The 17,133-nt window shown below is 38.8% G+C and overlaps 4 protein-coding genes across 34 annotated transcripts in view; 2 read left to right on the forward strand and 2 right to left on the reverse strand.

Moving 5' to 3' along the window:
- pik3c2b (phosphatidylinositol-4-phosphate 3-kinase, catalytic subunit type 2 beta) overlaps positions 1–1,168 on the forward strand; it is a 34,648-nt gene extending 33,480 nt beyond the window's left edge. Inside the window, exon 33 of the mRNA XM_051413991.1 lies at positions 1–1,168. This exon is cut by the window's left edge and continues 619 nt beyond it. The gene's annotated coding sequence lies outside the window, so the exon portion shown is untranslated.
- Positions 1,169–3,038: 1,870 nt separating this feature from the next.
- On the forward strand, positions 3,039–8,212 carry LOC127371783 (protein phosphatase 1 regulatory subunit 15B). 2 transcript variants are annotated; one of them, XM_051414832.1, is made up of 3 exons: positions 3,039–3,884; positions 3,927–5,438; positions 6,547–8,212. In XM_051414832.1, exons 1-3 carry the CDS (start codon positions 3,624–3,626, stop codon positions 6,742–6,744), a joined length of 1,971 nt encoding a protein of 656 aa, XP_051270792.1. In that variant the 5' UTR covers positions 3,039–3,623; the 3' UTR covers positions 6,745–8,212. The 2 variants fall into 2 exon arrangements, with proteins under 2 accessions (XP_051270792.1, XP_051270791.1); XM_051414831.1 differs by having other exon boundaries at positions 3,039–5,438.
- LOC127371784 (golgin subfamily A member 6-like protein 22) lies at positions 7,918–9,286 on the reverse strand. 30 transcript variants are annotated; one of them, XM_051414845.1, is made up of 3 exons: positions 8,808–9,286; positions 8,708–8,767; positions 7,918–8,667 (listed from the first exon to the last, which is right to left on the reverse strand). In XM_051414845.1, exons 1-3 carry the CDS (start codon positions 8,924–8,926, stop codon positions 8,223–8,225), a joined length of 624 nt encoding a protein of 207 aa, XP_051270805.1. In that variant the 5' UTR covers positions 8,927–9,286; the 3' UTR covers positions 7,918–8,222. The 30 variants fall into 30 exon arrangements, with proteins under 30 accessions (XP_051270805.1, XP_051270804.1, XP_051270822.1 ...); XM_051414844.1 differs by having other exon boundaries at positions 7,918–8,467; positions 8,508–8,667; positions 8,708–9,286; XM_051414862.1 differs by lacking the exon at positions 8,708–8,767 and having other exon boundaries at positions 8,868–9,286.
- LOC127371787 (achaete-scute homolog 5-like) lies at positions 7,918–9,727 on the reverse strand. Its single transcript, XM_051414866.1, has one exon. The coding sequence runs from the start codon at positions 9,725–9,727 to the stop codon at positions 9,287–9,289; it is 441 nt and encodes a 146-aa protein (XP_051270826.1). The 3' UTR covers positions 7,918–9,286.
- Positions 9,728–17,133: the final 7,406 nt, after the last annotated feature.

Here is a 17,133-nt window from a genome sequence, read left to right on the forward strand (position 1 = left end):
AAGAATTCCAGGATTTTAATTTTATTGCATTTTTTCATGAAACTAAAAAGAGAAACTGGTTTCTGATTTGAGCACAAACAAACTGCAGTGCAGAGGAGACGCTGTACATACAGAGCTTTAGCCTAAATGTTGCTAACAGGAAGTAGCTGAAGTTGTAGCGCTGTACAGACAGGAAGCAGACTGCGGGATATTTTTATAGTGAGGATGAGGATTGGATTTTCTACGTGCGGTGCAACGCTCGGCTGTTTCTTCTTCATTCCCTGTTTTTTTAACCATCTTTCTGTGGGATTTTGTACTTTGTGGGCACGATGTGAACATCGAAGGGAACGCAGTGAACATCGAAGGGAACGCAGTGAACATCGAAGGGAACGCAAGGGAACGCAGTGAACATCGAAGGGAACGCAAAGGGAACGCAGTGAACATCGAAGGGAACGCAGTGAAGATCGAAGGGAACGCAGTGATTGTGTTTTGCGCTGTAGACGAGACAAACTGCACTCACCTGCTCTGGTCCATGCTCCACTCCTACAGCTCCTCACTCTGGGTTTAAATATGGAAGACCTCGGGAGGCGTGATGTTGATCCGGCTGTCCGCCTTCCTGTACTCGCACAGTGAATATTCTCCCTTTATTCTGTCTCACTGCAGCAGAATGAGCACAGAACGATGTTTCGGTGATTTAATGTCAACAGATCAAAAAGATGCTGAAATAACGATTTGTAAAAAGTCTGAACTTGTACGTTTCCGGTCGGTCTGCGAGACGACGAGCAAACTACTTTTAAAATGCTAATTATCTGAATGGAGTTTGGTTGATCAGAGCTATGCTAGTAGCTACTTAGCTACTAGTTAAGTAAAACCGACAGCTGGAATCAATAACAACCATAATTTAATTTAATAACTATAAATATATCTTTTTGAAGTCCGCCACCATGAGAGCGTAAACTTCTCTGTGTTGGTTGATCTGAAGGAACGGAGCGATGTGCAGTCGGGTGGTGAGTTTGAGTCCGGAGACAGAATGTAAGTTCAGAGTGAACTGGATCTTTAAGTACTGTACATGCTGACGTAATGTGACCCTGCGCTCTGACTCACAGGCTGATATTAATGTGGAACTTTGATTTAGGAACATGTTTTGTATTATTTGCACTACAAAATAAACTTGAACTGAAATAAAAAAGCCTCCTCTGTTCCTCTTTGTGCATCCTAACGTCTCCTCTCATTCTCTTTATCATTTCTTCCTTCTTCCCTCCTTCCACACTTTATCTGCTGTTTGACATCTGCAGGTTTTATTTGAAGAGGTCAAAGTGTCGACTATTAGTTCTAATTATAGTTTGAGGTTATTTTGTACAGTGTGGAAACCGATGCAGTTCACTTTTATTTGTACGGAGCCAAACCGACATTATCTCAGGACACGTCTGTACTGAACTCCTTATAACATTAAATATATTTCAGTTCTTCTCTGCTGCAGTAAACTGACTGTGTGTGTTGTTCTGAATGTGTGGGAGACTCTGGCTGATAAACACGTGGCAGAGACCTTTGACTCTTTATGTAACAGCAGTGTGCACATGGTTGTGTCTGTAACTCGCTCCCTAAAGAGCACGCTGCTTTAACACGCTGCTGTAACACACTGCTGTAACACACTGCTGTAACACACTGCTGTAACACACTGCTGTAACACACTGCTGTAACACACTGCTGTAACACACTGCAGTAACACACTGCTGTAACACGCTGCTGTAACACACTGCAGTAACACACTGCTGTAACACACTGCTGTAACACACTGCTGTAACACACTGCTGTAACACACTGCTGTAACACACTGCTGTAACACACTGCTGTAACACACTGCAGTAACACACTGCTGTAACACACTGCTGTAACACACTGCTGTAACACACTGCTGTAACACACTGCTGTAACACACTGCTGTAACACACTGCTGTAACACACTGCTGTAACACACTCCCTAAAGAACACACTGCTGTAACACACTGCTGTAACACACTGCTGTAACACACTGCTGTAACACACTGCTGTAACACACTGCTGTAACACACTGCTGTAACACACTCCCTAAAGAACACACTGCTGTAACACACTGCTGTAACACACTGCTGTAACACACTGCTGTAACACACTGCTGTAACACACTGCAGTAACACACTGCTGTAACACACTGCTGTAACACACTCCCTAAAGAACACACTGCTGTAACACACTGCTGTAACACATGCTGAGTAACACACTGCTGTAACACACTGCAGTAACACACTGCTGTAACACACTGCTGTAACACACTGCAGTAACACACTGCTGTAACACACTGCTGTAACACACTCCCTAAAGAACACACTGCTGTAACACCACACACTGCTGTAACACACTGCAACTGCTGTAACACGCTGCTGTAACACACTGCTGTAACACACTGCTGTAACACACTGCTGTAACACACTGCTGTAACACACTGCAGTAACACACTGCTGTAACACACTGCTGTAACACACTGCTGTAACACACTGCTGTAACACACTGCTGTAACACACTGCTGTAACACACTGCTGTAACACACTGCAGTAACACAACACTGCTGTAACACACTGCTGTAACACACTGCTGTTACACACTGCTGTAACACACTGCAGTTACACACTGCAGTGTAACACACTGCTGTAACACACTGCTGTAACACACTGCTGTAACACACTCCCTAAAGAACACACTGCAGTAACACACTGCTGTTACACACTGCTGTTACACACTCTCTAAGCCTCAGTGGGGCCATTCTGCTCCAAGTACAACTGTATAATATTAAACGGTATAATTCTGTACATTAGTATTACACTGTTAATAATTAAAGTGTGTGCACTTTGTTATTAGTATTACACTGTTAATAATTAAAGTGTGTGCACTTTGTTATTAGTATTACACTGTTAATAATTAAAGTGTGTGCACTTTGTTATTAGTATTACACTGTTAATAATTAAAGTGTGTTCTTTTGTTAAATTCATTTTAATATTCTCTGACGCTCTCTGACGCTCTCTGACGTTACAGGAAGTGTTTGAGGACGGTCCTTACGCTGTCTGATGAAATCTCTGACCGACGGAAGCGACAGCGGTTAAACTGACACTTTATAACCGCATTATTACCGCATTATCACCGCATTATCACCGCACTATCACCGCACTATCGCCGCAGGAGACAGACCACCGTCGGAGCTGCACCTTCCAGCTGATAATTGATGTTTTGGATCTTTTGAATCTTTAATAACCGCTCGATAGCTAGCTAGCTGCTAAGCTAACCTATTAGCATCGCCGCCTTCAGATTAAAAGCACGGGAATGGCTCTTCTCTCCTCTTCACAGTTGGATTCTTCCTCGTACCATGATTCCGTTTGTGTCTCTTCGTCCTCCAGCTCCAAGTTGTCCACCAGGAAGAAGCACCAGCGCCGCTCCCAGCAGGCCGACAGCGCCGCGGATCGCGCCCGTGTGTGGGACGGTGTTTCCCGGGTTCCCGCTGGCTGTGGCAGTCGGTGTATGGAGGAATAAATCACATTAAACTACAGACTTACCGCCACTGCTGCTCAGGTTATGTCACACACTTTATTTTTTGCACTTTTAAGTTAAAGAAAATGTTCAGAAGTCTTAGTGTATCCGGCGGGCAGAGCTCGTCCTCTCCGGCCGGGCACGGAGGCTCCTCTCCCGGGCTGGACAGCCAGGAAAGCTCGTGGATCGGCCTGCTCTCCGTGGTGTCGAGGCCTGCGTGGTCGTTTCTGCAGAAATATCTCCCGGGACGACCCCGAAACCCGCTCCTGTGTGACCGCAGCTTAGTGGATGAAGGAAGTGAGTTGTTAAGACAGCTGGAGGATCTGCGGTGTCAGCACGACGCCGCCGCCGGCCTGCTGGAGCCGGAGGCCGGCCTGCTGGAGCCGGAGGCCGGCCTGCTGGAGCCGGAGGCCGGCCTGCTGGAGCCGGAGGCCGGCGGCGCTGTGCCGTGGCTGACCGCCGACTCTCTCCGGGAGGTCGGGATTGAAAGCGCGGAGGAAATCAACCTCTGCCCGCAAACTCACATCGGATATTTCTCTTCTGCCAGGACTTTTCTCAGGACTGTTCAGCTGAGTTCATCTCAGGGAATCAAACCCCCCGGAGGAGGGGAGCACCGGGTGGCGGTGCAGAGCAGCGGGGGCAAGAGCGGGACGTGGTGGGGCAGTTTCTGGGGAGGCGAGGAGAGCTCGCAGAGAGGGCTGCTGTCAGGTCTGCCCCGGGCCGAGGACGGGACCCTGACAGGTCGGCTTTGTCCACAACAACCAGAAACAACCGGCGTGTTTGTCCAGAGCGGGGGGGGATGGATGCTGGGAGAAAACACTGGACCGACCCCCCACAAAGAGGAGCCGGCCAACAATGGAGGTCCTCACACAGTCCAGAATGCGGAGGGGTCCACACCAGACCGCCGGCTCAGCATCAGTGATCACCTGAGCGGATCAGGAGCCGCCGCCTGCAGTGAGGTGGTTCTGACCCCCGACCAGGACAATGGTTACTCCAGCCTGGAGGAGGAACTCGTCCAGATGTGCCAGCTGTACCTGGTGAAAGCCCCCCCCCCGCAGGAGGAGGGCAGCGCAGACATGGAGGAAGAGAGCTGTGAGGAGGGAGGGTCTTCATCAGGACCGGTAGCCGAGGAAGAGGAGGAAGCAGCCGCTCAGGAGGGTGAGTCAGCGGGGGCAACTGCGGGCCCCCCCCCCCAGTGCCAGAACAAAGCCATCGCCTTCATCATGGGCTGCCCCTGCAGCGACGACGACAGCAGCCAGTCAGACGGCGGCGACGACGACGGCTTCGACAGCGAGGGCTCGTCCGATCTGTCGTCCACTGACGAAGACGATGAAGACGATGAAGAATCGGACGGCGAGGTGGACTCGGACACGGAGCGCCTGTGGAGCTCGTTGTGCCGAACCCTTGACCCCTACAACCCCCGAACCTTCACCGCCCGGCTGCACACCGGCAGCACGCCACCCAGGACCATCCCTACCTCCACGCCCCCGTCCTCCAACCAGTCCTCCCCCGCCTCCTCCCCTGACCTCACCCCGCTCCCCCCCTCCTCCCCTCCCCTCTCCTCCCCTCCCTCCGGCTCTGACGTCTGGGACGACTCGGCCTCGGCCAGCGAGGTGGACGAAGCGGAGAGCCTCCGCCTTTGGAGCTCCTTCAGCTGCTCCTCCGACCCCTACAGCCCCTTTAACTTCCAGGCCCCGCTCAGGACTCGAGAGCCCGTGGAGGCGGTGCCCCGGGCCAGAACCAGGACCAAGAAGGCCTCTCAGACCGGCCCTCGCCCCCCCCACCCTACCCCAGCTGCTCCACCCGAGTACAGAAAGGAGGAGGCCGAGGAGAGGCTGGACAGCGGCTTCTCTGAGCCCTGCTCCTCCTCCAGCACCCGGAACTGCAGCGCCAACAAAAAGGTTTGTTTCTGACAGAACCCGGGTCCCAGACCCAGTTCTACTGAGACCACCGGGGGTATTTATTGTTTTAGTTCTATTATTATAGTTTTATTTATATTAAAGCTGCAGTGAGCACTTTCTGCCACTAGGTAGTGTGATGAGATGGTGAAGCAGCGTGGGATCATGGGAGTTGTTGTCTTCACCACCATTGGCGTCATTGCAGTCAGCTTCTCCCGGTTAGGATTCCTTCAGTGTTCATGGTTCAGGAGGTTTCTACCGGGAGCCCAATGATCCACAGAGGTCTCCTCCTCTCCAACACAAACAGACCCGCTGATTAAAACCACTAAACACACTGAATAAAGCAGTTCCACCTTAAACACACTGAATAAAGCAGTTCCACCTTAACAATCACTGCTTCTCCCACGCTGTTGGACAGACAAAGGACGTCCCGGAGGGGCTGCGAGCCGAGCTGCTGCTAATGTTAGTTCAGCTTGTTTCTCTGATAACTTAAGATCCAGACGTCCGATGACTAAAATCCTTCATCCGGTTCAAATCTAGAGTTAAAAAGCACCAAGATCTAAACAGTGGATGGTAAACAGTCAATATGTGACAGCTTCTGATTATTGATTATTGATCAACTCCATATAGACCATATAGAGTTTATACACTGTTTAATGATTATAGATTATTGATATATTGAATACTTCAGTCACCTCATTAACAACCAGAGAAACTGACAGCTGATACTTGTTGATCAATGATTAATGTGAGTTATTGATTATCTTTAGTTAGTTGAGCTCTGATGGGGTTTGAAAGCTCTGGAGTCTCTTTACCAACACAGCATATAATAATCAATCAGTGAGTAATCAATCAGTGAGTAATCAATCAGTGAGTAATCAATCAGTCAGATTGTTAAATATGATACAAACACAGAATTGTATAAAACAGTGAGTTTATTATTATTAGTTTATTAGTGATAGAAGGTTTGTTATTAGTCTAATGAAGACCTTCAGTCCTCCACTGACACCGAGTCCATGATCCAGATCCTGCTGGAGACCCGGTGTCGCCCCCCTGTGGGTGAAAGGGGAACTACAGGATCAGTTACTGACTCACTCTTCTTCTTCTTCAGGTGCGTTTCTGTGACCAGGTGGAGGAGTTCTTCGCCAGCGGTGGCGAGGAGGAGGAGGACCGGCGGGGCCCGTGGGAGGAGCTGGCCCGGGACCGCTGCAGGTTCCTGCGGCGCTGCCAGGAGGTAGAGCAGAGCATCGCATACTGCCTGCAGCCGCAGCACCGCCGCCTGGTGTGCCGCCGCCTGCAGGACGCCTGAGGACCTGGAGACCGCCTGGAGACCGCCTGGAGACCGCCGTCCCTCTGCAACCAGAACTGTAGAGGACAGATCCTCTAACGTCTGCAGAGGACAGTGAATCCAGTGAGGAGACAGAGACTGAGAACTGACTTCACTTTGATCCTGTTTAGTCCACGTCTGTCTGTCTGTCTGTCTGTCTGTCTGTCTGTCTGTCTGTCTGTCTGTCTGTCTGTCTGTCTGTCTGAGTGAGACCCTGATCTGAAGTTCACTGTGAGGATGAACCCGTCTTTATTTCTTAAAGGTCTGTTTGTTGCTGCTGTCTCCGACGTTCAGACCCTCCGAAGATGATTTTAGTATTGATCAGTGACACCTGATGATGATAATAATCAATCAATCAATCAATCAGTCTCTTTCTGTCAGAAACAGTCAAAGTCTTGTTTTTCTTTAATAAATGAAAAAAAAAGAGCTCAGAATTATTTTAACTGCCGGCGAGTGTTCACCTGACTGATTGATTATTGATTATTGATTATTAACAGGGTCTGTGGCGGCAGCAGCCGGGTCACATGTTGCAGTTCAGTATTTGAGTTTGTCTTTGAAGCCAAAGATCGCTGGAGTGTGACAGTGTCTGAATCTGATCGATCAGCATGAATTGATCTGGCTCCCATTATTAATCAATACACTGCAGTGTTCTGATCAGTGTTCTATGAAATGCTCTTAAATTCCCTTTAAGTCCACTAGAAGAAGTCCTGACTTACGTTTTCACACTAAAACCAGTTTTAAAAAGACTTTCTGATCATTTACATGCACACAAAGTGCCAGTGTTCTTTTATTCTGAAAGGGTTCCACTTCCTGGATAATGAATCAATAATCTATAATATTCTCACAGGGACATTTCTTTCATCATGTTTCCAGCAGGAAATTCATGTCCACAGAAAGAGAGAGAATATGGCCACAGAAAGTAATGTTACTTTAAAAAGAGTAATAGATTACTTTAAATAAGTTCAATATGAAACATTTGAACTTTAATATCTGGAATAATTGATTAATTGATCAGTTTTATTGTCACATTCAGAATAACAGGAAGTTGAAGTGCGTGTAATCACAGCCATTGATCCCCGATTAGCTTTAATGTTTATCCAACAGATCAATAAACAGATTATTATTATTATTAATGACTTTAAACAGGAAACGATGTTAAACAATCACTTTTATTTAAAGATTAACAGATAATCAATAATCGTCTGTATTAAAAATCAATGGGTATTTCTGAGTTTGTGAATATTGATTACATGAACAGAAGTTTGTTCACACACACACACACACACACACCGCTGACTGTGGGTCAGCTGATCAGTCATCAATAATCAATAACAGTGAGAAGGGAATAGCAAAACAGAAGAAATGTTAATTGTTTATTTTTCTAATGTTTGTTTGGAAACTCGCTCTGCTTCATCTCCTCACTAATAAATATGATTGAATATTAAATCAATATTTATTGATCACTCTGACTCTCTCTGTGTGAACCTTGAATCTTTCTCCAGGACCTTGAATCTTTCTCCAGGACCTTGCATCTTTCTCCAGGACCTTGAATCTTTCTCCAGGTCTTTGAGTCTTTCTCCAGGTCTTTGAATCTTTCTCCAGGACCTTGAATCTTTCTCCAGGACCTTGAATCTTTCTCCAGGTCTTTGAATCTTTCTCCAGGACCTTGAATCTTTCTCCAGGAACTTGAATCTTTCTCCAGGACCTTGCATCTTTCTCCAGGTCTTTGAATCTTTCTCCAGGACCTTGAATCTTTCTCCAGGACCTTGAATCTTTCTCCAGGTCTTTGAATCTTTCTCCAGGACCTTGAATCTTTCTCCAGGTCTTTGAATCTTTCTCCAGGACCTTGAATCTTTCTCCAGGAACTTGAATCTTTCTCCAGGTCTTTGAATCTTTCTCCAGGACCTTGAATCTTTCTCCAGGAACTTGAATCTTTCTCCAGGACCTTGAATCTTTCTCCAGGTCTTTGAATCTTTCTCCAGGACCTTGAATCTTTCTCCAGGACCTTGAATCTTTCTCCAGGTCTTTGAATCTTTCTCCAGGACCTTGAATCTTTCTCCAGGTCTTTGAATCTTTCTCCAGGACCTTGAATCTTTCTCCAGGACCTTGAATCTTTCTCCAGGACCTTGAATCTTTCTCCAGGTCTGAATCCAGTTGATAACATTAGAGAGTGAGATGGGGACGCTGAGTCACTGCTGCTATTAGCTATTAGCCACGTTAGCAGCAACAGCTGATTGATTGTAAAAACTTTATTGATCCTCTGACTTCATGTAGTGCCACCTTCAGGTCAGCATTGCATGTGTCCAGTATACCTGCAGAACTACAGACAGAACTACAGACAGAACTACAAACACTCCCATCAGCCTCAGCGGTGTTTACGGCTAATGCGCTAACGCTAGCATGTTAGCATTTATCTCTCCAGAGCAGGAACCCGTCGAGGTTCTGCAGAACCAATCAGTTAGGCTCCGCCCACAGAACCTGTCAGTGAGTTCTGCTCAGACAGGAAGTAGACGGTGGACGTCCCTCACTGTCCTCCACAGTCCGGTCCAGGAGACGAGGCGCTGCCGTCCTCCGGCTCCACCAGGCCCTGCAGGTATTTGATGTACCTGATGGCGGCCCGCAGCGTCTCTACCTTGCTCAGCCTCTTGTCGGCGCTGTGACCCGGCAGGTGGTCCCTCAGTTTGGCGTAACCCTGGTTCACACAGCGGACCCGCTGACGCTCCCGCTCGTTACGCTTCTGGATGAAGGCCGGCTCGAAGGGACACTCGTACACACTGAAGTGTCCGTGGTGGTGGAAGGGGGCCAGGTAGGGCAGGAGCCCGGGGCCCCTCAGAGGGCCCTTGTAGGGGTCCATGGTGGAGGAGGGGGGGTAGAGGAGGAGGGGGACGCCACGGTCGTCACGGCGAGCGGTGGGCGGAGACACGCTGAAGCTCAAGTAAGACGATGGAGAGAAGGTGGAGCTCATACCTGCTGAGGACGAACACACCTGGAAACACCTGGAGACGCCTCAGTGGAGCTTCATCCTGCTCACCTGGACAGGTAATTACACACATTATTAAACTATCAATAGTATCAGGATCAATACTATCAATGTCAATGGTATCAATATCAATACTATCAATATCAATACTATCAATATCAATAGTATCAATATCAATACTATCAATATCAATGGTATCAATATCAATTGTATCAATACTATCACTATCAATGGTATCAATATCAATATTATCAGTTTCAATATCAATAGTATCAGTATATTTATATTAAAGTATATTTATATTAAAATATATTTATATTAAAATATATTTATATTAAAGCATATTTATATTAAAATATATTTATATTGCAGTATATTAAAATATATTTATATTAAAATATATTTATATTAAAGCATATTTATATTAAAATATATTTATATTAAAGTATATTTATATTGCAGTATATTAAAATATATTTATATTAAAATATATTTATATTAAAGTATATTAAAATATATTTATATTAAGGTATATTTATATTAAAGTATATTAAAATATATTTATATTAAAGTATATTTATTTTAAGGTATATTTATATTCAAGTATATTAAAATATATTTATATTAAAACATTAATATTAAAATATATTTATATTAAAGTATATTAAAATATATTTATATTAAAGTATATTTATATTGCAGTATATTAAAATATATTTATATTAAAGTATATTTATATTAAGGTATATTTATATTAAAGTATATTAAAATATATTTATATTAAGGTACATTTATATTAAATCATATTTATATTAAAGCATATTTATAATAAAATATATTTATATTAAAGTGTATTAAAATATATTTATATTAAGGTATATTTATATTAAAGTATATTTATATTAAAGTATATTAAAATATATTTATATTAAAGCATATTTATATTAAAGTATATTTATATTAAAGTATAGTTATATTAAAGTATATTTATATTAAAGTATATTAAAGTATGTTTATATTAAAGTATAGTTATATTAAGGTATATTTATATTAAAGTATATTAAAATATATTTATATTAAAGCATATTTATATTAAAATATATTTATATTAAAGTATATTAAAATATATTTATATTAAAGTATATTTATATTGCAGTATATTAAAATATATTTATATTAAAATATATTTATATTAAAGTATATTAAAATATATTTATATTAAGGTATATTTATATTAAAGTATATTAAAATATATTTATATTAAAGTATATTTATATTAAGGTATATTTATATTCAAGTATATTAAAATATATTTATATTAAGGTGTATTTATATTAAATCATATTTATATTAAGGTATATTTATATTAAGGTATATTTATATTCAAGTATATTAAAATATATTTATATTAAGGTATATTTATATTAAATCATATTTATATTAAGGTATATTTATATTAAAGTATATTTATATTAAAGTATATTAAAGTATGTTTATATTAAAGCATATTTATATTAAAGTATATTTATATTAAAGTATATTAAAGTATATTTATATTAAAGTATATTAAAGTATGTTTATATTAAAGTATAGTTATATTAAAGTATATTAAAGTATATTTATATTAAAGTATGTTTATATTAAAGTATGTTTATATTAAAGTATATTAAAGTATAGTTATATTAAAGTATATTTATATTAAAGTATATTAAAGTATATTAAAATATATTTATATTAAGGTATATGTATATTAAATCATATTTATATTAAAGCATATTTATAATAAAATATATTTATATTAAAGTATATTAAAATATATTTATATTAAGGTATATTTATATTAAAGTATATTTATATTAAAGTATATTAAAGTATGTTTATATTAAAGCATATTTATATTAAAGTATATTTATATTAAAGTATATTAAAGTATATTAAAGTATATTTATATTAAAGTATATTAAAGCATATTTATATTAAAGTATATTAAAGTATATTTATATTAAAGTATATTAAAGTATGTTTATATTAAAGTATATTTATATTAAAGTATATTAAAGTATATTTATATTAAAGTATGTTTATATTAAAGTATATTTATATTAAAGTATATTAAAGTATATTTATATTAAAGTATGTTTATATTAAAGTATGTTTATATTAAAGTATATTAAAGTATGTTTATATTAAAGTATGTTTATATTAAAGTATGTTTATATTAAAGTATATTAAAGTATGTTTATATTAAAGTATGTTTATATTAAAGTATGTTTATATCAAGGTATATAAGCCGCTACGTTTTCCACACGCTTTGAACCCTGCGACTTAAACAATGATATGGCTAATCTATAGATTTTTACGTGCTAACGTCCTCTAGGGGGCGCTCTAGCAGGAAGCGCAAGAGCGAGACAGACAGGTGGAGGAGATGCGCCGAGGAAGACGCTAGTTTGATTGTGTTTTGAATTCATTCAATTCATTCAGTTATTTTGCGCATCATGCACACACCCTCATCATGGAAACACAAGAAGAAATGCACATGATGCAGCTTTTAAGTTAAAGGCAGTCGATCTGGCTGTCGAAGAAGAGCTGCTGCACGTAAGCTCGGCATCAGTGAATCAATGGTGAGACGTTGGAGACGGCAGCATTTATTTAATCAAAAATTTTAAAAAACGTTCTGTGTAAATATCTCATGTTACAAAGTTGACACCTGCGGTTTATAGACAAGTGCGGCCTATATATGTACAATTTTTTTTTCTTTTTAAATTAAGTTGGTGCGGCTTATATTCAGGTGAGTTCTATAGTCCGGAAATTACGGTATATTTGTATTAAAATATATTTATATTAAAATATATTAAAGTATATTTATATTAAAATGTATTTATATTAAAGTATATTAAGGTATATTTATATTAAAATGTATTTATATTAAAGTATATTAAGGTATATTTATATTAAAATATACTCAAATATATTTATATTAAAGTATATTAAAATATATCTATTAAAGTATATTAAAGTATGTTTATATTAAAGTATATTAAAATATATCTATTAAAGTATATTAAAGTATGTTTATATTAAAGTATATTGAAGTATATTTATATTAAAATATATTTATATTAAAGTATATTGAAGTATATTTATTTTAAAATATAAATTATTATAAAAACAGAAATAATCAGAACAGCAATTACACTTTAAAATAACAATAACAGTAATTCAGTAACTATATTTATAATAATATATAATTATAAATATCATTAAAATACAGTTTTCTACATAAAATCTTTTTAAAGATTTATACTGTAAAACGATGAGCTATAAATACAGGTGAAGTCTGCTATAATACAACACTTATTTATATTTATAATCTTATTTTAATGTGAATGTTGAAAGTTATAGAACTTTAATAAAAATCTGTGAAATTACAGTAATTATTGTTGTTTACACTGATAAAAACTGTATTTGGACAGTTCACCAATGCTTATACACTGATAAACAACATATATACAACATTTTTATTTTAATACTATTAACAGTTTTAAACTAGAATTTAAATTTAAATTAGAAGTTTAATCTGTTAAATAAACAATAAATATTAGTGATAAATGTATTTTAATATTTTTATGTGAATGTCAGTAATTTTATGATTATTTACAGTTACAGATTTTTCACATTATTTTGAATTTAGATGTAAATTCACAGGATATTTTATAATTATTAATTATTATAATTAATACATATTTAAAAAATACAGAAAAAATCTGCACAATAAACGTGAAACCTTTTTTTACAGTAGATGAATAAGGATAAATCACAGTGTGTTTATATGTACATACTAGTGCTGTCAAACGATTAAAATATTTAATCGCGATTAATCGCATTAAAGTCATAGTTGACTCGCAATTAATCGCACATTTTTATCTATTCTAAATGTCCCTTGATTTCTTTTTGTCCCATTATTTTTTCTCATTTTAATGCTCTTATCAACATGGAAAAGTGGATCGGCTTGCTTTGTGCAAATGTTGTTTTTATTGAAAACAACATTGGCATATACTGTAGTGTTCAATTTCACACTAACATTCTCACTTGGAGCAAATAATCTCTCACACAATGTGACACTGTCCATCAATAAAAGGGTGAAACAAATGCTTTGTCACACAAACAGCCCCTTCAACAGCCCTTTCTAAGGGATCAAAACAGGGCGATACAAAATAAAATTGGAACCATTTGGCAACTTTTTAAAAGTAAACTTTCAGAATATTATTGGCATCCATTTCGGCATCTCGCGCTCGCCATCCACTCAAACGTAACGTCTACAACTCTTAAACAAGTGTGTGCGGCGTGCCTGTTGTTTTGTTTCCGGTCTAGCTAGATTCGGTGTGGTGTTGTAGTTTTTCTAACGTTACTAGTTGTTGCAACAGCATGTGGAAAAAACTACAAAGTGTGCTAGGCGTTAATCTTGCGATAAAAAAATTGACGTCGTTAAAATGGGTTTGTGTTAACGCTGTTATTAACGCGTTTAACTGACAGCACTACTACATATATATATGTATGAGATATAAATTAAATATAAATTAGATATATGAGATATATATGTGAGATATAAATGAGATATATATGTATAAATCACAGTGTGTTTATATGTATATATATATATATATATATATATATATATTATGAGATATATGTGTAAGGAGATGCTGAGCTGTGTTTGTCTCACCTTCAGATGCTGCTGCTGTCTCCTCCCGACTGCGGCTGCAGGATCAAACGCTGAAGCTTTACCTGCCTTTACATGCTGAAGCTCCGCCCTCCAGGTGTGTGATGGGACATCAGGTAACGACAGAGAAACACTGAGCCTCACGAACAGAAACCATCATTTGGAGTTTCTGAAACGATGGAACATAAGAACATAAAAGTGACGGACTGAAGGCAGCGGGAGCTTCCTGTTGGCGTCTCAGGTGAATATGGGCAGGTAAATCTGCTCCGTGGACTCTTATTTGTTGTACGGGTCGGCTGTGGAACATCAAAGAGCATCCACAGATAAAAATGAGTGTTTGCAGTTTCCTCTTCCTAAATCCTGTATTTCCAGATGAAAGGAGTCAGCGACACACACCCTTCCTGTCAGCCTCTCATCACACAACACACACTGATGACTGTTTACACACACACACACCTGTAACCTGAGCTGCTCACCTCACTGCAGGTAAACCTCAGACGGCCACTTTATCTTAATTTCTGCCTGCCGAAGAGATCACAATACAGTTCACACACTTTAATTATTATTATTAATTTTATATGTGGGGCGCTTTAAAGATACAAGATAAGAGATAAAACAGTGACACTAAATATTGGCATTGAAGAATATTTCATTTTATTTTTAGATATTTATATATATATATATATATATACATATATATATATATATATTTGTATATATATATATATATATTTATATTTATAGAGTATTAAGTATTAAGGTCAGGCATAAGTAAAAATGAGAGGAGGAAGATGACATTTTGAGAATAAAGTCAAACTGTCGAGAATATCGGGGTTGTATTACAGTGACAGTACAGACCCCTGCCCTGTATCTACAGTCCTGACATCTGCCCTGTATCTACAGCACTGTGCGATGTACGGGTAATTTATTTAGATTTTGTTTTTAAGTTTTGGAATTTTAAACACTTAATAGCTGACCACATGGTGGCGCTATTGAATACATGCTTTAATATGTTTAGCACATTTCTATGGGACACCTATATACCAGGTTTGATGACCGTAGCATTTATGATATTTGAGACTTTGATGCTTTTATGCGACATTGACGGGCAATAAAAAAACAAAAAGAACAGTAAAATATTAATAACTGTAACAGATGATAAGATAAGATAATAATAATAATAATTATATAATAAATAATTGCTGGAAAGACACTAATAGGCTTTATATGAGAGAATTTTAATCATGTCAATCCAAAAAATGAATGGAGAAAGAGAAAAAGAACAGTAAGTCAAATTAAGACTGAAGATAAACAGCAATCACAAACTGAAGATGAGTGTGACTGCTGCATCGGCTGCTTCCACTGTTACCGCTGCTCGCTGCCACAACTTCTGAAAGAGTCCCAGCAATAAGGGCTTGTGATTCACATCTGAAAATACCACCCAAAATATGTCATGTACTTGCTCATGGAGAAACTGTTAAAGATAATTTTTCGGGGCTTTTATTATAGTGACAGCTGAAGACAAACAGGGAAGCGGGAGAGGATGACATGCAGCAAAGGGCTGCAGGTCGGATTTGAACCCTGGGCCGCTGCAGCAAGGACTCAGCCTCGGTATGTGGGTCACCAGCTCTACCCACTGAGCTATCCGGGCACCCTGGAGGAACTGTTTTTCATCATTAAAGACATGTATATTGTTACTGTAGCGCCTCCTGTTGGTGGAACTGTATTTAATTCTACACACTTGTGCAATGTGGCTTTATATATAACATTCCCAAATTTCACTGTGGAGTCATTTGACTGATCTGAACGTTTGAAACGTGATTAGTAGAATGCAGAGAATGTCTTTGTGAAGTCACAGCAACACCTGAAGCTCCTAAACTGCAGGTACGTTGAGTTTGATTCTCTGTGTTCACATAGAACCGAGTTAAAGTTAATTTTTAACTGAGTGACTGAACGGGAGAGAGGCACAGAGCTGTGGTTTGGGAGTTCCCAGTGAATATAGTCTATGAGGTGAACCTGTGAAAGCCATCGACGTAAACGACGTCAGTGTGATTGTGGCTGAAGTGATGAAGAGGATCACTGAACTCTCTGTTCTACAGATTTAAAAATGTTTGTTTGGTACAGAGCCTAAAACAATTCACATCATCATGGTTTTATTTCCCAAACTAATGAAGAATCATATTATATATAATCAATATATTTTAGGTTTTTATTTACTATATCATGCAGCCCTACGTAAGAGTTTAAAGAATTAAGGAAATGTGTTTATAATTAAAACAAAAAGTTGTATGAAATGAGGGTTTGCAGTCGCTTCATGCTGTGCGCATAGAGATCATTCATAGAATAACTGAAAATAAATCAATATGTACAGTTATTTATATCCACATATAGAGGAAATAACAGTACAGTTATCACTGAATGTGTGTCTGGTTGAATGTAAACAAGATAGTGAAGATATTGTGGTTTGATGTTCACATAAAAACAGACAAACATCATCGCTGTAAACATAATTCAATTCAATTCAATTTTATTCGTATAGCGCCAATTCATAATCCACATCCTAGCATCCTCACTCTGTCGGAGAGGATCCAGGATGCTTTTAATATTAAATATCCAGGAACTCTCCTTATAGACTTGGTCTATCGCGGTTGTTTTATTTATTTGGTGTTTT

This window comes from Dicentrarchus labrax, unplaced genomic scaffold (genome assembly GCF_905237075.1).
Source record: "Dicentrarchus labrax unplaced genomic scaffold, dlabrax2021, whole genome shotgun sequence".
NCBI lineage: Eukaryota > Metazoa > Chordata > Actinopteri > Moronidae > Dicentrarchus > Dicentrarchus labrax.

Coding starts and splice junctions, on each gene's coding strand:
- LOC127371787 (XM_051414866.1), bottom strand. CDS start 9,727: ATGAGCTCCACCTTCTCTCCATCGTCTTACTTGAGCTTCAGCGTGTCT.
- LOC127371784 (XM_051414834.1), bottom strand. CDS start 8,926: ATGTTATCAACTGGATTCAGACCTGGAGAAAGATTCAAGGTCCTGGAG. Junction 8,528..8,567: donor GACCTGGAGAAAGATTCAAG/GTCCTGGAGAAA, acceptor GAAAGATTCAAG/GTCCTGGAGAAAGATTCAAG.
- LOC127371783 (XM_051414831.1), top strand. CDS start 3,624: ATGTTCAGAAGTCTTAGTGTATCCGGCGGGCAGAGCTCGTCCTCTCCG. Junction 5,439..6,546: donor ACTGCAGCGCCAACAAAAAG/GTTTGTTTCTGA, acceptor CTTCTTCTTCAG/GTGCGTTTCTGTGACCAGGT.